The 20,898-nt window shown below is 32.8% G+C and overlaps 1 protein-coding gene across 3 annotated transcripts in view; it reads left to right on the top strand.

Moving 5' to 3' along the window:
- LOC124360588 (PDZ domain-containing protein 8-like) overlaps positions 1 to 20,635 on the top strand; it is a 69,411-nt gene extending 48,776 nt beyond the window's left edge. For 2 of the 3 annotated variants that reach the window (XM_046814321.1, XM_046814322.1), the window contains 3 exons: positions 5,314 to 5,502; positions 7,017 to 7,235; positions 19,190 to 20,635. In XM_046814321.1, coding sequence (XP_046670277.1) covers positions 5,314 to 5,502; positions 7,017 to 7,235 — 408 coding nt within the window. In that variant the 3' untranslated portion in view covers positions 19,190 to 20,635. Of the gene's footprint in view, positions 1 to 5,313; positions 5,503 to 7,016; positions 7,236 to 19,189 lie in introns of those variants that run through there. The other variant, XM_046814323.1, reaches the window with a different exon arrangement.
- The last annotated feature ends 263 nt before the right edge of the window (positions 20,636 to 20,898 follow it).

Genomic DNA, 20,898 nt, shown 5'->3' with positions numbered 1-20,898 from the left:
TAAAAGCCAGTCTTGGAAGAGACATTTGCCAGGTAAAACTTTGCAGTCTTGAAAAATGGTACAAAGTTCAGGGAGGTCAGTTCGTCATTGATTTGTCCTTGGAAAATCTGAAGCTATCCAACCAGATCAATGATTGGACTATGTGGATAAAGAAGTGTTTTAGTGACTATAATGACTCCCATTTCAGGCATTCGCCAATACAAAGAGAGATTGTATATCACAGATTAAGAAACACCTTCAAAGGGTACGTCCAAGATGCACGCTGGTTTTCTGAGTCAGGCGATCGGCGCCGATCAGCGCCGAGTCGGCGTGCGTAAAATTCCACGTTGTTAAGCAGGAGTGGCCACACTGCACCTGCGCGCTGACTTTCTGCGCACTGGCAGTCTGACTCCGATTTTTACCGGAATGATTTGTTCATTCTGGTTTCAGACAACCTGCTAGTCGGAAAGTGATTTTCGTGTGTATATTGAGTATTGTTTGTTTTTTTTTACGATGGATATCGACGATTTAGTATCAAAAGTGCAACTTAATCCTCCGATATGGGATAAGCGCCTTAAAGAAGATTCCAATAGGAACATCGTTGATGCCTGTTGGCGGCAGATTTAAAGATATTAAGGTTGTTTTTAAAGAGGATCACGGATTAAAATAAACGGTACCAAGAACTGGCACATACTTTGTCACAATGTTCTAAAACGTGTTTTATAGGCCATGGCCGATATAGGTAGTTTCATTTTCTGGTGCCCACATAAGGGTTGCTTCAATTACTAGAATTATTAGAAGTTTGTTAGTAAATCAGCTGATCTTTTCAAGTCAGTTTCAATGTTTAGTAAACATCGTATGTTGTAAAAGACATTCTGTAAAACCACTTTTTTGGGTTCAGAGGACCCCAAAGCGTTAAGGTCCGTCAAAAAACCAACATCGAATTTGTGCGATCACTATACTTTCTCTATACAATTATAAAAATTGTGTTAACGTACCTTAATGTGACAACCAGTCTCTCTTCCGCTTGAATAGGGCTTGTGTGGTAATTCGCCCAGTTCTTAGTCAGCCTGTGTTCAATTTTTGACAAAATAAAATAAAAGGTATCCGGGATCATTCTGAAATATTTAAAAAATCGGTTTTCGTCGGCAAGTAATTGCGGAAATAGGTGTTTGTACTCCCCGTAAACAGATCTTAATTTATTAATTGGATGTATTTCACTTCTCATAGATTTTAACTTGGTTGCAACATTGTCACTAAGCTGCAATAAAGCTGCAGCCTGTAAGCTCCATTGTACACTGATATCTTTTTGGTGGCAGCTCTTTCTGCGCTGACAACCTGCTTACATAATGGCCACATCAGCCTACCGCTCAGAGTCAGACAGTCGGCGCTGAGAATTCTGACTCTGTCTACCTGCTTTTATCAGCGTGCATCTTGGACGTACCCAAAGGCTAGAATGTAAAAAATAAATATAGATAAGCTGAAAATCCAAACTGAAGAGCATAAAGCTTTTTTATCACATAGAATAAGATTGCAAATACCAAATCAAAACATGACTCAAAAGGCAAGAAAATTAAATATGACCTGAGGATGATGTGAGATGCAACTATGGTAATGGAAAAATTTTAAAAGTTGACCAAAGAAAACCAATGTATTGGTGAAATAAGAAAAATGCTGAAGCATGAAGTAAATGTACAATTTTAAGGGGGAATAACATCAAAATGATTGAAATGGTTCCCAGTCTACATCAAAATGATTGTTGGAAGCTATTTGAATTAGAGAGACATCAAGTCAGAGTGCCAATAATGGGTACTTCACGAAGAAGTGTCCACAGTGTGCTGGGTACTTTCTTTTGGAATCTGTTGTATGACTAGCTCACAGATGGTACCAGAATCAATTCCACTGGTTGTACTGATGATTCCATTCTAATAGAAGAAGTTTTGTTTGAGATGAAGCTAGAACTGAGGATGGAAGATAATACAATGAAAATAAAATAATGTCATTTCACAAAACTGAGAAGTGCTAGTCACAAAAAGTGAAGTTTGATAACACCTAAGATGATACTTTTTGAAGTGATCATAGAGTTGAAAAAGCAATTCACGCACCTGGGAGTCGAGATTTCCTAAATCATATATGGACCTATCAACTAAATTGTGCTGTTGGAAAGCTTCTAAGCTAAGCTTAGGTTCTGTCTTGTTTAAGGTTTCCAAAACCATTGGTAATTTAGCAAGCCTTACACGAAACATTGGGGGAGGAAGTCAAAAAAAGAGAAGCTATTGACAAGTGTATCCACGTCACAGATTATGTACACAGCACTAGCTTGGAGGAAGGAATGAAAAATCTATGTAATCTTAATATGCTAGTATCAGATCCGACTTTGAGGATCATCCGACAGGACAGTTTCTAACTGCTCAGCCTTGATATAGACCGGAACTTGGTCAATCAATTTGCTGATAATTGAGGCCACTAATTTTTAGAAAAGTTAAAATACATCAATGTGAAAGAAAGAGAAAGTAAGGCTTTCAGGGCTAAGAAAGAAGTATGAATAAAGTTCATCTAGAGATAGCATGGTGATAAGACATGAATAGGAGCTTACTTCTGTATACTAAACAGCTTTTTTTTGGATGAGGCCATTACTAACAATTTTTTCCCCCAGGTCTATCAGTTCATGGTACATTTAGGAAACTTATGTACAAGGTCTTCAAGTCAGATTAACAAAATTACTTCATCTGCAGGAACCAGATATGTGATGTGAGGCATGAATGTTTGGGTACATCAGGTATGCCATCAAGCAATGCAACATTGAAGCAGAGCAAGGCCAGAGCTTCAGCACTGAGAATCTGGTTATGGTGGAGAGTGAAAGGAACCAGAACTAAAGTCTCATGTATAAACCAAATAAGATGAACTGAGAGGTTAAAAAAAGTCCCTCTGTCCATAAAAATCTCTCACATAGAAATTAAAAGTTATTGGAGAATTGTGTGTTTCTTTTAAAGAAAATAATTTGTTTTCCAATAAGAAGAGAGAAAGAAAGAAAGAAACACTTCTTTATTGAGGCAAAATTAGGACTATATTATGGTCCTTTCTTACATTTCACCTCTTAAACAAAATTAATCTTAATAGTGCAAATTAAGGCTTATTAACTAAAACTTACACTTACAGTATTCCACTCACTCTTCCATTCACACAGTCATGATTCAAAGAGTAGCCCCGCCACCCGCCACGATCTGGTCCAGGTATCTTCGTTTCAGCTCCACCACAAACCGTTCCCGTCTCTCAATTTGTTTGACAGGATCTGGTAAGGAGTTCCATAATCTGCAGGCGGTAACAGTAAAGGATCGGTCATAGGTTTTGATTCTGTGTATTCTAATTCTGAGACTTAAAGCACCAGACTGAGTTTTTTTTCCCCACTCCCTGCCAAAAACGGATGGAGTATATAGACGTGGTTTTGGCGGGGTGCTGAAAGGATGAATGAGAACCACACGAAACACTTAAGACCACAACAAACCCACATACTCTTCAGAGTGCGGACCCTCAAAGAGATTTGCCACAGATTTTTGTCCTCTCGGAAAATAAAGAGGAATGTAATGCTACTGGGGAATGGTGTGGCTGGTGTGTATTTCAAAACCAAAATAGATTCATACAACATAAACAGGACGTTACTGTTCATGTGATGAAAATGTTCTACATCAAAATATTTAATAATCTAGCAGTGATTGATTATATTTTCTTTTTTTTATATTAAGTTTCACTTGGAAAAGTTATGCTGCATAGATGTACATCACTTCATTTATTAATTGCTATGATTTTATAATACGTTATGTTGGTCTGAGAGTTCATTCTCTATCTCTCAACATCCCTTGCCCGGGTGTGCAAGTCACTTGGGTATACTAAGACTAGTATTCCTCCAAGTCTGGGGTATACCAGTCCAATGCAAGACAAATAGTTGTATGAGTAGGTCAGAGTTTTCTGTAGATGTGCCAAAGAACGTTCCGAGAAATAGGAATTTGTCATAAATAATGTTATTAAAATTTATAATGTTAATGTCCAGATCATCTGAACATTTTGACCTTCGAAGAATGTATTTCACATACATGTTCATAATGAACATGAAAAGGAATAATGAATTTGAGATAACCAATCTTAGGATCTGGATATTCTCAGTATTAAGTCTGGTTGTCTCGGAAAGTAGAATTTGAATCGAACATCAAGATTGGTAAAAGAATCACAACTAGAATTCACTGAATCAGCCTTTTTATCTGTGAGTTGTATAAGATGATCTACAAAACTATAGGTGTTAAGAGGGATCAGTTACATATTAACCTAACTCAAGTGTGGGTGTGAGTGAATTGAAAGAGAACTAAATGTTGGTACCGGTAATCTTTCTATTTATCTTTCTTCAACTTTTTGCATTCTCTTCTATCTCTTTATTACAGTTATACTTTTGTGTTGTTTGTAATGTAATAAAATATAAATATTAAATTAAATGTATATATTTCTCCAAGTATTCTCAATTGATTTATTGTATAGCATTGCATGGGTCTGAAGTAAGTATGTCACAAAAACAACAATTTGTTCTTTAAATACTGGACTCGGAAATTCTGTTTTAACTAGGGCTCTTATAGCTAATAAATAAAGAAACATGGCAGCATTTTCATGCATTGTATGCTGTGTTCTCAGTCTGTAGGATATTAATGAAGGAAAGTTTTTATTTCCTCCCTTATCCTTAATCCTGCTTAAAAACAAGAATTATTTTATAAATTTACCGGAACTGTGTTAAAAAATGCAGCATGAAGCATTTTTTTTGCTAAAACTGTTGAAAATACTAACAGAACCAAGACTACCTGAATCAAAGGACCACCACCTATAAATAAATTAAAAGATCTCTAAATTATATATAACGTTTAATAATCTATGAAGAAACATTAATGCCAAGAGAAAATCAAATTATCTAATTTCTTGAGAATGCTCAATAAACTAATTTACAGAGCCTTATTTTTCTCAGTTTATTACAATGGCTATTATAATACAATATTCTATTTATATAGTATCATATTATATAATACTATTCATTTTAACTGTAGGGTGGATTTAAATTGTTGATTATTGTAACTACTGTGATTTCAGCCAGATATCATGGTTGTAACTATACTACATTGTAGATAAATGCGATTGTGTCTATCTGGCGTACTATCCACTGGGCATATTGATTTGATCAGCCAAGTAAAGGTGTGTGTATCTGTGGTAAAAAAAAAAAACAACTGTATAAAGCATTGTTTAGTATGCATTTCCATTCCTTGTATTTTGCTGGTCTTAATTCTTGATAGTATGATACAGACATCACTTGGTGAGGGTGGAATGCTGTTTTCACTCGATAGTGAGGAGGGTGACGAAGTGTCTGTGGCACTCAAACAGCTGCTGTCACGCCCTCAAGATGAAGAACTCATGGATCAAGCTAAGGCGACGGGTCGTCAATTATTTGCTGATCTTGCTCCAGAAGCGAGGAAACAACGCATAGATGCTGTGGTAATGTCAATACAAATTACGCATTTCAGTATTAATGTTAGCATGTACACTGCCTAGTGCAAATTTTATTTTATTTTCTATTAGCTGTTCTAATGTATTGTTGTTTACTTACTCAGTACCTGTGGTACGTGTATCCCCTTGGGATATGTAAGAGGGCTTTTTGGGAGTATGTAAAGAAAAGTACTAATGATTAAGGAATTATATTTCAGGAAATCCAGTCTCATTGACAACTAATGTTAAATTTTCAGTACACTTCAGACTTTTGTGGCAGGGAACAATCTCAAATTGTCTAAAGAAGTAAAGTCTGGTACTGTATCCCAATTAAAAGGCCCTTGGGTGTCATTCACAAATTACTTTCCAGAATGAAATTGGATTTCTAATCTCTTTGATTAGTGATACTTTGAACAAGCTGTGAACTTGTCAATATGAGATAAAGAAGCACTGATTGAAACCTCAATATATTCTTCACTGTAGTCCAAATTCAAAATTACAAATCTCACTGAATTCTGATCTGGAGGTGAAACAGAATATGAAAGTATCAGTGATAAATCACTAAAATATCTGTTGCTCTTTACAAGCACAGTACTTGGTAGAATATTTTCTTTGTATGCATTCATAAAAAATTAACGTTGGAACAAGCTAGGAGCACCCGCAGGTTTGAGGTTGTACTTCTTTGAAAAAATTGTTTAAAGCTGAATTTTGGCAAACTAGCTCATGGAACCCATTGAGTAAACTTTTAAGGAAATTTTCCAAATAGTACTATTTTTAAGATAATAGAGAAAAGATTTTCATCATGTTTGTATGTTATTTTATATAGCAATCGAAATTGTGTTTTATGTCGTAAAATAATAATCACATATTTTGCCTAATAGGCTGAGGTCTTGTGTACTGTCTAACACCAAATTAATACTAAGGTTAAAAAAATGAATGTATCTAAATTGTTTGTGAGGGGAGTTGCCAAGAAGGGGTACTTAAGAAAAGGCCTATTCAGGGTGTGGGGAGGGGGATAAAAAAAGATTGGGACCATTGCTCAGTGTTGTAAATTTTATTGTAGTATACTTTTGCTTGATGAAACTAGATTTGTTCTATAATAGTTTACTACTTAGAGTTAGTGATTTGAAGGTTCTTACAGTTGTTCCTCACTTCTTGGGAGAAAAATGGAATTATAAATATACAGGAAAATTTTGGTTTCTTGATCTGGATCAGAGGAAATATTGGTATAGAAAATTTGTATGTAAAGTTAATATGTAGTTGTGACCATGATCAATCAAGTTCTGTAAATATTAGATCAACCTTAAAGTTGAACCCATACTCCATTAGTATTTTTGTACTTACACTATTTTTGCTTATATTGCTCAATTAGAATTTCTTATGGTGTGTTGATATTACATACAATTTTTCTATGTGAAACCAATGAAATAAAGCTGTAGAATTACTTGTAAGATGCATAGGAGTTAGTTATGATTTAATCATTGATATCTCATGATGATAATAATGCTGCAGATTTTGTACAGATGGCCAAGCTGAAATCTGCTATGGATGAGGAGAGTGAGACCCACATGAGGTTGTCAAGAGAGGAGCAAGCTAGCACCAGCTCCGAGGCCAGGGCCCGAGCAGCATTCCTGCTGGGCAAGAGTGAGGAGAAGCTGCATGCTCTGACAGTGCTCATGCTGCACTGCTGCGCCGGTCTCCAAGATTCTCATGATACTCTCACAATTTCATTACCTAACTGAGTTAGTATACATTCCTTTAGTATACGAGTAGACAATGTATGCTTAGCTGTTACCTATGACTTATTTTACCTGTCTTAACTGTAAAAAGGGATTCCACAGGCAATCTCTTTAAAACAACATCCCAAACTTTTCTGAGGTAATAAGTTACTTTTATTTAGAGATATTCTCGTGATCATCACACCTTTATTTTGAAAGTAAAAAAAAATACAAAATGCTTATCATTATTATTTACATTAAATTAATCAGTAGGTCAGTGCATTTCTACAAGAGTGGACTGTCAGTGAATAATATAACCAACATAAATATTGACTGTGTAATCAGTACTGTACATATCTTAAAAATACGGACTAACAACTTTTGCTGCGGCAAGCTGGAATTCCATCACTGCAACTCTAGCGCACGCTGCGGCTAGTTATTTTAAATTTAACCCTCCACTCTGACTTCAACAGGAAATTGCGTGCAAAGTCGCGGGTAACTGCTAGTATAAAACTTCTAGAATTCTCATGGCAAAGGAATGTTTCAGGCGTTTCTAGAGGTAATAGTGTACTGCAAACTTGCCGCTTTATTCAGAACATGCATTGTGACTGGGTGATCTCCGGTATGTTTCTCATTTGGAACCGTAATAATTTTTGTTTTGCCAGCGTCAGTTCTAATTCACGCAGTACATGAGCGGCCCAGACAGCGCCAGGTAACATCTCCATTAGCTAACCTACCACATAACTATAATCAATGTTAAAATAAATAAATCATACCAGGGCATTGCTATACCCATCAGTCAAGAATCACAACAACGATTTTGTTTGTCAACTCCATGCACATTAACTGTAAAACATTATCCCAGGAGGGTTCACTTCTGGCTAGTTTATACCTTCCAGTTGAACCTACACTGGGTACAACTAAAACCAATGTGTCACACAAGTCTGAGCAACCTTATCGATCTCAAGGAACACATCACTAACCGCAAATGTCAAGATATAAGGGTGCAAGGGTACAGACGGATTATTTCAACATGAAATGGATCGTGCATGTAAGTGTGAGGGAGTTGAGGGGAAGTGTGGGTTGGGTGGGTAAGAGGAGCAGGACGGCAGGTGCAGCTGGTAGGCTACTAGCACTATTACAGACATTGGGCTGATGCCTGCCTAGACTTTCATTGTACTCCGTTAACATTACAGTACTCCAAGACATTGCCCGTAATTAAATATTACTAAGAATAAATTATTTCCGTTGTTGTATATTCCAAACCTACCTTAATCATCCCAGATATCCAGTCGTCATCATCGATGATTCGTTGTTCGAAACTGCCTGGGCAATCTGCATCATTTCCTTCGCTGTCACTGACATTGAGCTCACTGTTATTGTCTTCCCCCAAGCTAATAATAAATCTCTCTGTGACATCATCGATGAGCCTTTCACACCGTAAATATTCTTCCTCCACTTTTTTCACGTGTTCACAGCGGGTCTTCCAATCATCTTGAGTAATGGAATAAACTTTTCCTTGGCTATTGCCGTAACACTTTTTGTTGAAAATTTAATATTTTTCTTTTTCATGTACTCTTTTACTGTGGCCCATATCATTTCTATTGGGTTGAGGTCGGGATGGTATAGGGGTAACCTTACAACATGGTGGCCTGCTTCTTGTAATATATGATCCATTTTATAACTTTTAAATGATGGCTTTTTAATTTTTATTAGGTTAGAGAGTTTAGTTTTAACATGACTGAATTGTGACCAATATTTTTCTCAGCTAACCATTTGATCATATCATTTTTTTAAACTTGAAAATGTTGGTGCCAGATTTAACTGTACTTTATGGTAGGGTGCGTTGTCAATAATTAACACACTATTCTTCTTCAGATTTGGGGCGAGCTTTTCTTCAACCCATTTCTTATAGTTTTTAAAGTTCGTATCTTGGGGATAATCGTCTGTTTTCTTTTCAGATTCAAACATGACCAAGGCATTAGGGACGAACCCATCTTCACCACCAGTGTTGAGAACAATCACTCGTTTCCCTTTACTTACTGGGTCTATTAAACCCTTGTTTCACTTTCTATCCAAGTTTTAGGGTCCGTAGAAGAGCTGTGAAAGTATGTTTCATCCATATATACAATATTATGACCTGCTTTCACGAAAGTCTTGAATTTTCCTTTAATAATTCAATCTCATATTCCGAATATCTGATTTTTCTATTAGAAGTTTCCTATTAATTTCTGCCCTCTTCCATTTGAAACTGAATTGCAAAACAATTTTTTGTAAACTAGATATATACCCTTCATATAGTATTCTTTCTTTCATTACCCTTAAAGTTCCCTTTAATGTTGGCCTTTTGCTTCTGTTGCGTGAAAGTCGTTTATTATTTTTCTCAGTAAACATTTAATAAAATCATCGAACTCACTCTTTGCCTTTGTCCTTGGTCTTTTTTTATGAGGATTAATGAATTTCTTTGTTTCTCCTGGAGAATTTTTACTTTCTTTTGAAACTCTATACACTGTGCTTGATGATTCCCCACAAGCATCTGCCACTTTACATCTCAGCTGCTTTCCTAACATTCCTGGAATACTGTTTCTCCATATAATTATAGACATTGTATATTATTTCACGTGCTTGGCTATGAATAACTGGTTTCTTACCCGTTTTTGAAACCGAAGCACTTGCGGTGTCCATAGTAAGCACTGACATTGATGGTTTTAGTCACGCTAATATGCAGTACCCTCATGGAGCAGATCGAACTGACTATTTGAGCTGTCAGATGAGTGGCAACATTTGTCTTCTGTGCAACGTAGGCCCATTTCAAGTCTAAATAATCCATCAGTAGATCAATAGGTCTAGTCTACTGCGAGAGATGACTGTTGGAGTCGGTGTTAAGGGCTGTTGTTAGCTTAGACATAAAGGTGTGCCACCTCCTGTCTTTTTTTACTGGAGAGACTCGTACAGAGCTGGCTTGCCCCCCTTCCCAGGAGACATGACTGAGATTAATGCCCAAAACCCCTCCTTATTGATCTCGACAGGAGGCAGTCCCTACCCCTAACCTTACCCATCCAGAATATCTGTCATTCCAGAAGTAGCGCAAAGATTCTTTTAGGACCAAGTGCAACATCTCAGCTTCTTGTCATAAGAGAAAAAAACTAAAACTTGCACTTAAAAATAACAAAACCCTAATTATTAAAATGAACTAAAGAACACAGATCACAATAGGTCTGCAATAGTAATGGGAATTGTCACGGCACAAACAAGATGTCGACTAAAAGGAGGAAACGGGAGTGAACCTGTTTTCTAATTGGTTTATTCTAGATGAACTTCTCAAATCCATACTGTGACGGGTTGGTCTGCTGTTTGTATGAAGCCTTGATTAACTACCTCTTAAAGAAATTAGGTTCCTGATGTATTATGTTGGCTCCATTCCAATTCATGTTATGGTTTTTGGACCAACAATGGTGTGCAATTTTTTTATTTTTATTTTAACCACTTTTTTGTGTCCAGCACGTCTAAGCTCCCTCCTCCACATGTGGGCTGTTCAGCTGGTCACTATTGTTGACAGACCCTGGTGGCAGTCATTTTGTGTGTAGCTGTTCCCAGTTTTTCTCTTTTCATGTTATTATTAATATGTATATATTAATACAAATAGAGTATTTTCTATCATGGTGCAGAAATGTGTTACAAACAACTGCAACAAACGCTAAAAAAGGGACTGTGTTCTTGTTTATGAGTAAGCAAACAATATCAATGTCAATTACTTTAAGTGCAATGTTCGTACATCTTTGATTTCTAAATTTGGTGGTTGTATTTTGGAAACCTTTTTTCAATGTAAAATTTAAGGAAGTAAATCATAATGTTAGCGTAATGTTGGATGCATATCATACGCTTAAACTTACTAGAAATATATTAGCAGATACTATAGAAATCCATTTAGTGTACCGTAGAACTAAAAATGGAACTATAAATTTTAAGCACGTTCAAAAAGTGATCATTGCAAAAGGAAAAGGGTATTAGCTTTGCGAACATATTGTCAGATAAACATATATTTTGTAAAAATAGAAAGATGAATATATAATGAGCAGAACCAACTCCTAAGCTCAGCGTTGCAGACTCACTATATTTTTTGCTAATGAAACAATATCCCGGTTTTGTAGAGTGCAAACCAACTATTGAATTTATAAGAGTTATTGATACACTGCTTGAGTGTTTCAATAGTAGAGACCCTTTTGGCAATCATTTCAAAAGTCCAATAAAGAACGAAAACTTAAAAGACATAAATGATAGTGTGGAGAAAATGTTTAAATTACTTTGATAGTTTAAAAATAGAAAACTGCCCTATTTTAAAACACTCTAGAAAGACATTTTCCCTCGATTTCATCACTAACATCTACACCTTAAATATTCTGATTGAACAATTATTAGAACTTGATATTAAGTATATTCTAATATATAAGTTTTTCAAAACCACCTGGATTTGTTGTTCTCTTGTATATCCCAGGGAGAAAATAACAATAACCCAAATGTCAAAAAATTTCTGTGGACTTAGAAAAACTGATATATTACAACAGTGTTTAACCGTCTGATAAAGGCAATTGTTTAGGCTTCAATTTAAACCATAGGAATTTTCTAATAAGCTTCAAAAAACGCGTTGCAGTTGGTTGAAGCTGGTATGGCATTGATGAATTTGAACACATAAAAAAAATATATTTTGATAGATAAGGCTGTAAAAAACTCTTATTATAAAAGAAATGTATTGCTCTAAATTAGTAGGTTTTTAGTTTGAAAAATAGATGTAAAAGTAAATTTCGAGCAATGTAGTGGTGCATTATTAGCAGAAGATTCAAATCTCATGCCTTAAACTCAGGTTACTGACTTTGTGTCCTAAGGGAAACTAGTAAGGGCTTCACTTGATGTTTTTAAAATTAAGTTCAAGTTCAAAAACCTTTATTTATTTAAGAATTTACATGTATTACTACATTTCATATGCCAACATGGCACGTGTGAAATGAAATAAAACAGAAACAATTTTATATACTTATATTTATATCAGAGTCCTTCAGCTGGCTGTGGTTTTACTTTCAGTCTTTAATATATGACTTCTGTACAAGACAAACATACACTTTTACCTATACATTCATATTAATTACAGGACTGTAATATATCCATAACTCTATAAAGTATAGTAACAAACAGAATAACATATAAATAAATTACTAACAATAAATAAATAACTACGTGATGTATAATATCCAACATGACAATAAGTAACTATATAGACATTAACCTAACAATAATTATATACATTTATGAAACAATTTTGTAATAGTCAATAAAATAAATAATTAAATAAATATCCAATGACCAATACATATCCAACAACAATACATGCCAACAAACCCCAAAAATCTAATAAATAAGTATTGACAAATATGCATCGTATCCACTATCAACTATCAATGTATCAACAGCAATTCAAGCAATAAATATATCTCTCTCTGTTGGTGTCATCACATCAAACCCAAGCTAACTATATATTCCAAGACCTTCATTTTAAATTTAGGTTTCCTCTCATATAATATGTTATCGCCACACTCCAGTACGTAACGGTTAAACCATCTTATCCCTGAGTAGCAAAACTGTCTACGTCCAATTTCTTTAAGATAATTCGGAGTCTCTATGACCATTCTAGCAGATAATCTAGTGTTACGATTAAATTTTTGTAATTCATAATTTAACCCTTTCCATCCCAGACACTTTTTTAAAATTTGTTCCAAAAATCCTAAGTATTTTTACTAATGACATACCCAAAAATCCCAGGCTCTTTTAGTTAATTTTGTCGTGTTTTACTAGAAAACCCATAAAAAATTTATTTATGAAGCAAATTTATTAGTTTAAGTGTTATTAGCTTCCTAAAAATGTTATATATATACTATAAAATAAAATATAAAAGAACATGCAAATATTTACAATTACTTTTTTTTAATAATATGTACTTACCAAAAAATATTTTGAGGATTTTTTTACTTTGTTGCGTTGTGGATGGGCATCAAAAAATTATTTAACCAAGATTGATAACACTTGACAAAACCATATTTAACAGTCTTCAAAAAAATCCATACTTCACACTGATATGTTGAGAAATAAAAAAGTTCTGGATTTTTTTTAAATCACTGTAGTTTAGAGTTTTCCCCAGTTATAACAACAATATGGCATATCATGTTCCACTTCTACATAACATATAGTTCTAACCAAATATATTGAATGTCAATAGGCAAACAATGAACTATTTCATATTTTTAACTAAAAAAAAACTCCTAATCCTAACAAAATAAAAACTAAAAATTACCATCCGTCTATAAAATTTTGTTTTTGTTTACAAACATCTATGGAAAGGATAACATTTAGTGTGCAGGCCCTTTTTGCAGTTAACACACATAAAAGTAGACTTTTTTCTTTTCCCTCCACTTCTTGTGATTTCTGCACTGCACACACAGCAGTTTTTGTCTTTATTTTCTGGTATTTTTTCAAAAAATGATTTTGTACCACCGTTGTTTGCATTACTGGCTTCATTTTGATGAGTACCTAGGCCTACTCCTCTCACATGTGCCCATTCATCAACCAAGTTTGATATGTATTGAAGCCTACTTACAGGATTATCTGTGTTGTTTTTGTACAATGTATATAAATTTAAGACCATTCTAGAAATTATATTAAATGTAAGTTTCTTCCAAAATTTGATGGTTTTCCTTTCATTGAAATAATGATATAGCATCTGATCATTTCTATCAATCCCTCCCATAAAGTCATTGTACTCCCTTATCATTTTTGGTTTACTTGTAATACTTATGTTATTACCCCTCTCAACAACAAGCTGGAATGAAACCCAACAAATACTGCTGATAAAATTCAACACAGTTGATGACGCAACACAAAGAGAAAGAAATAAATAAGTTGTTGTGCAGTAATAAAACATTATAGCGTAATAAATCGATGTTTTTATAACGGTATATGTTATTCCGAACATTTATATATAATTTATATAAATATTACGAGTTAATAAACATTAAAAAAAATTTTTTCTTAACGTCCGAAAAACCGGACGCCGGGATTTTTGCGATGTTTTTTGAACGTCCGGAAAACCGGACGCTGGGACGGAAAGGGTTAAATGTGTTTTCATATACATTATTGCACTCAATATATATAGCTGAGAGAAAGTCAAAATGTTTTCCTGCTGAAAAAAGTGTGACACACAAACAAATTTTCTTATATAGTACTCATTCCTCACTGCAAATTGCTGTAACATTATCACCTGCCTCAAAACTGAGTCATAAATCCCACCATAGTGTATAATACCGTACCTTATGGTTCCCTCAAACCAAGACAAATATAGTTTCTTTAAATGGTCAGACTTTAGGCATTCTCTCATATGGTACAAAGCATCATTTATGTTTCTAAGCTTTTCTACTAGATATTTGTGTAGAAGTCCCATTTTAAATTTCTATCTATTATAAGCCCTAAGTACTTGACATTATCAACTATCTTAATACCCTCACATAAACATTTATAAAGGCATAAATGTTGATGACAGAAAAAGTTATTTTCATTTTGTAGCTCTCTACATTCTTTATTTCGGTCCAAAAATAATATACATTTTGACTTACTACTTTTTATTATTATTTTATTTTGAATTAGTCAAATTGAAATATATTTTAGGTCTTGGTTAACCATTTGTCTTAATGTATTTTTATTATTTGCAGAACAAATAATATTGTTGTGTCATCAGCATATATGCAAATATTGTTGAGTACAATGGAATTTGTAATGTCCCAAAACACCCCCTTGTGCAACACCATAATTTAACTGCAACTCTTTGCTCAAGACACCATTCATCTTTACAACCTGCTTTCTGCCATTACAAAAAGACCTAAGCCACTTCAATGCATTGCCTCCAATACCATAAATTCTTAATTTATTTAATAAAATATTTATATCAATTAAATCAAAGGCTTTTTTAAAGTTTGAGTACACAGCCAACACATACTTATTCTGGTTAATTGAATCTGCAATACATTTAACATGCCTCTCAATGGCAAGATTTGTACCTCTATCTGGCAAAAACCCAAACTGATTTTTGGAAACAAAGACCTTGAAAAAAGTAATCCAGCAGCTGTTCGTTAATAATTACCTCAAAAATTTTAGCTATAGTATTAATTAATGGTACAGGTCTATATGATGAAACTTCTGTATGGCTACCTGCTTTATATATTGGCACTACACAAGCAATCTTAAATTTATCAGGACATTTACTCTGTCTTAGAGATTTTTCAAAAATATTCAGAAGAAGCGGTAAAAACACATTAATGGTAAGCTTAATAGTAATAATGTTTATTCCATCCAGCCCACAGCTTTTTTATTTGTCATTCTATTTATAGCTCCTGCAACATTTTCATGACTAATTGAGAAATGCTCAAACACAACACAGTTATCAGAACTGTCAATAAGAAACATATCACTACCAAAATTCTCCTGTCTCAGCTGAGAGGTAACATTTACAAAATAATCATTAAACACATCCGCTACCTCCAGCTCATTCCTACTAACATCAGAGTACCATTACAATTAATTCTACTTATACCTTTTTTTTTCTTTTTTGTAATGCTCTTAGTTATTTTCCAGTAATGTTTTGTGTTACTGCTATTATAACAAAAAGAGTAGAGTAATAATCAAATTTGGCTTTTTTAATTTGTCTGTGCACAATATGAAAAATTTCTCTGTACCTAGATTTTAAATAAATAATTTTTATATCCCTAATGTACAATTTATAAAAACGGTTTTTCATATTTATTAGATTCACTAAGTGATCATTTTTCCAAGGATTGCGTCTTCTATTTCTACTATTAATTTTTATTAGTTTACAAGAGTCATTATAACAATTACTATATGTATTGTATAATATTTTAACACAGCTATTTATATCAAATGCCTGAAAAACGGGTAACCAATTAGCAGACAATAACTTCCTAATAAGCATATCATAATCTACAACTTTAGAGAACTTAACTTTATTCCTTAATTCTAAATTCAAGTTAAAAACATTTAATTCCAAAGCAAAGAGATCAGTTATGTATGTTTCAAAACATAACTTTTGAATTCTAATGCACTAGTATTTCTAATCAAAATATGATCAATGCATGATTTACCTATTCCAAATAATCGAGTTGGTTCTTTAATATAATTTTCAAAGTCATATGATGTGTATAAATTTATATAATTTGGACCAGAGCCATTATCTTTTAATGTACAAATATTTATATTTCCTATAATAATCATAGGGTCATTATTTAATTTTGAAATATTTTCAAACTCTCCTCTGAACTGAGAAAAACTGAATTTACATGATCTATAGATAGCTACAATAGATAAGTTGTACTTATTATTTTGTGTTACAACAGACAGTTCCACATGAATCATTTTGGCTTGGCCATAGATAACAATCAATTCTCAAAGCCCAGATGACTATCCAAATAGATAAGCGCAAATCCAGCTTGATTACTCTCCCTTGACTGCATGATCATGTTGTAACCTGGGATCTCGTAGGACTGCTTCTCATCTGACTCTATCCATATCTCACTTAAAATAATCAAATCATATTTCTTGTTATTCGCTTCTGGTTAAATCAATAATTCATTAAAGTGTTTTCGAATACTTCCAATATTAATGTGAAATATTTTAATTTTGTTTAGATCATTTTCAACACACACAAGCAAAATAAAACTTATACCAAATAGCTTTGTGTGTGTTTACCAATAATAATCAGACTGTCTACACAGCTACCACTTTTCATGATTTTTTTCAATATCTTTGTCAGAATGGATTTGTATAACTTTCTCCTTGTATCCTCTTCTAATACTTTTCCCTCCTTTACCCATACATATTGATAACCAATGTCTCTTAGCTTTTTGGCATTAAACAACAGATTCTTGTTAAACGCAGTTAGATGCTCAATAATGTACACTTTCGTTTCTGGCAGATTAGAAACAAATCTAGTTGATAAATTATTCTTTTTATCCTTACTTTTAAGCAGTACCTCATTTCTCTTTTGCCTGTTTGAAAATTGCAAGATAACAGGTTTGACACCTGTTTTACTCTTTGTAGGTACTCTGTGCCCGGCCTGTATATCCAATTAGAATAATCCAATTGCACCTGAATGATCTCTGTAAGTTTGGTTACAATTTCAGGTATCTTCTCATCCTCAATTTCAGGAATACCATCAATCTGGATGTTATAGTTGCGATTATATTGATCAAATTCCTCAAATTGCTCTTTAAGGTTACTTAGCTCGTTTTTTAGTGAGGTATTTTCCCCAACTAGACTACTGTTTGCTTTTTCCATCTCATTTAATTTAGAAAGATACCCTACAACTTTTGAATCCTATTCATCTACTTTGCCAGAAAAAAATTGAAGTGAAGCTTTGTTCCACAATTTCATCTTTAACCAATTTTGTGTGAGTAATTAACTGTTCTTTTATTGTGCTTTCAATGTTCAATAAACATTCTTCATGCACTTTTTGTATTAAATCCGGAATATTACCTGACAAAGACTTACTACAACTTCTGCATTTCCATTCACATTTTCTTTTCTGTCCCATCCTGGTCCAAGTTTGTTCTGCAATTCTGGCACACTCAAAATGTAATCCACAGTTATTAACGGAACACAATACATATTCACCTTCCTCATCCGGCAAAATGTCATTACAAACTGAACAATTTTCACTCATAATTGAGGTAGGACCACTAATAGACGTCTGAACTGCACCAAGGTCAGCAGCCAACTAATATTAATAATAATAATAAATACATTTATTTACTATCATGTTGTAAGTATAGAACATTGGGATATTTGGAACACTTCGAAAATTATAAAATTGATGTCTAGGATGTTTTCTAGAAATGTTTTTAGAAACCATAAAACCAACATTGAGTTTGGATAACTATTGAATTAAATTAATAACATTAAGAGGAATATTATTTTGCAAATTCATGCGCTACAAAATTTAAAAGAATAAACATCAAACTCTATTCTGCCAAAGCCTGGAGTCCACCAGAAACAAAATAAAATTGTTTTACTTATTCATGTTTGATTTGAGATTTTCAGTTTATTTATTATTTTTGTATGTAATCAAATATTGTTATTAAAGTATTTTTCTTAAACTTCTTTCTCCTCCCACCTCTCTAAGATTATTGTTACAACAGTTTAACGTTATTGGAGGAATTAATTAATTATTATACCTCAAATATTTTCATATCACACGCATAAAATAATGTGGTAAGGTTTTCAAATGTCAAGGTTTAATATTATTGTTTTGTTTAGCCATACTAATGAAGTAGCCGTAAATGCAATAAAAGTTACTGGTGTCAGTAACGCAATAAGAGTGCTAAGAGTTGTAACCGTAGTCCACAAGTGGAGGGGGGAAAGCCACAGCTGGCCGGACTGCTTTCTACACAACTCAACACCTTATCCAGTGTTTATATATCGATAGAGAATAACAGCCTGAGCACATATGCATGTTGGTTTAGTATTCAGCTTTTTGAAACTAAACAAGAAAACTCATAAGATTAACATTGGAAGGTTTTAACCCCATGAAGAGCCTTACATTCAAATGTATTTCAGCAATACAAAAGGCACAACTAGAGTGTAAGAGCTTTTGAATGATACCATTTATGTAGTATCTAAAGTAACAGTTTTAAATACATATAATCTCTCTACAAAAAAAAGCAAGAAATTATATTAATAGTATAAAAATCCTTATAAAAAAAACCGCTGCAAAGCAGATTTATAAAACCTTTGCAAATCAGCCAAAATAGGCCTGAAAACATAGGAAAAGGAGATGGTTAGTTCTAGGGTTAAAATGTCACTCAAATCAAACAAGAATATATAATTAACTTGATAACTTAAAAGTAATTTAATCTATTTGTTAACAGGAAACCTTTTTCATCAGGTGCTGTCGACCTCTGTACATTACAACATCTAGTCTTCTGTCTTTCTTTAATTTTAAGTCACATCAGATCATATCACCAGACAGTTTTATCACTTTAAAACTGTTGTGCATTTTAAAAGACATTATTAACATCTTGAGTTGTGAATTATGTGAAAACTGATTCAAAACATTTGTCTTGAAACTATATCTTTATATTTAGTATATCGAAAGAATAAATATGAAATAGTAATGTTTAAATTGTTCAACATAAAATTAACATATAAACATAAAACTCTCCATACTAACATAGGATAAAAATTTATGTTTTATGCAGTCAGTTACCCTTCATAATCAATACCTCTGTGATAGACCCAGTTTACTTACTTTAGTTTTATAAGAGATGTTGGAGGGGTCAAATTAGTTTTCAATTAAATAAAACACTGCAACAAAATTAATTTTTAGCTTTTTCTACAAAAAGTGTATATTTCAGTTGAATTTTCAAAAAAAAACATAAGTATTAATGACATTCTACTATCCAGTATCCAAGTACATTAATGGTTCAAAAGTTTATTTTTTATACCAATTTATTATGAGCATTAAAATAGTTTGGACTTGAAATTGACACAGTGGTGATCATTGATTGCATAAAAATGACACCACATGTAAACAGTAAACAGTTCTTTATAAGTAAATTAAGATATCTGATTAAGTTCTTTATAAGATATCTGAATGTTGACACAATTGGCATTTCTTCAATTGGATGTTAACTAATTATATTTATATATATATTTTAGGTTTATAGTGTTTTACTTTTTATAATGACTATAACCAAAGTTTTCACCAAGCATTTTTTGTTTTTATTGTAGTCATTAAATTTGTAAATATTTATATAAATTTCGTATTTTATAAAATACGTGTACTTTGAGATGAGTTCCTGTTTATAACATTTTTTTAATTTTTTTAGTTAATGTATTGTAAATCATAGTTATAGGATGCTTTTAATTGTTATTGCTATTTTGTAGTGCATTTTTAGAAAAATTGCAAATTTATAATAAACAAAGGAAATAATGCAGCGGTTTTGTTATTGGTTAATATAATAATTTTATATAAAATTTAAACATAATAGCATATCCAGACAGAGTTTGATTGATATTAAGAATATTATACATACTATACAATTTGTCATTAGTGAATCCATATAACTGAAACAAAGTAATAACATTCAAATAATGTACAAAAATATATATTCATTTTAAAAAGTTATTTTATGTTTTAATGTTTAGAAATATTACATAATTGGTGCTTAATTCTACTTCTAAACAAGACAAAATTGTGAAATCTTAAACAAAAGAATAACCATGTTTAATTAATTTTACTTTTATCTGGAAGTGTGAAATGAAAGTGAACTAGTTACATTCCATGTGAAAATAAATATATTGTGCTACATGAATATTTCATTTCATCCTTAATCCTAATGTTTTCATCCATTTAAGGTGAGAAAAATAGAATGAGTCCATTTAATTTCATTGGAAAAAAATCATGTCAAGAGAAATAAGAAAAGGATTTCATTAATTTAATGCATAAATGGGTATTATAAGCCTTCTATAGTTGCTTTAACTTGCGTGAACCAGTATACTGACATTTGTTATATCATTTAACAAGTGTTGCTAAATATATCAATTATGTTGAAAAGAAGCGTTTAATGATAAAATA

Source organism: Homalodisca vitripennis, chromosome 4 (genome assembly GCF_021130785.1).
Source record: "Homalodisca vitripennis isolate AUS2020 chromosome 4, UT_GWSS_2.1, whole genome shotgun sequence".
Classification (NCBI taxonomy): Eukaryota; Metazoa; Arthropoda; class Insecta; order Hemiptera; family Cicadellidae; genus Homalodisca; species Homalodisca vitripennis.
Note: the sequence above shows the minus strand (reverse complement) of the source record. Positions and strands in the feature narration are given on the sequence as shown.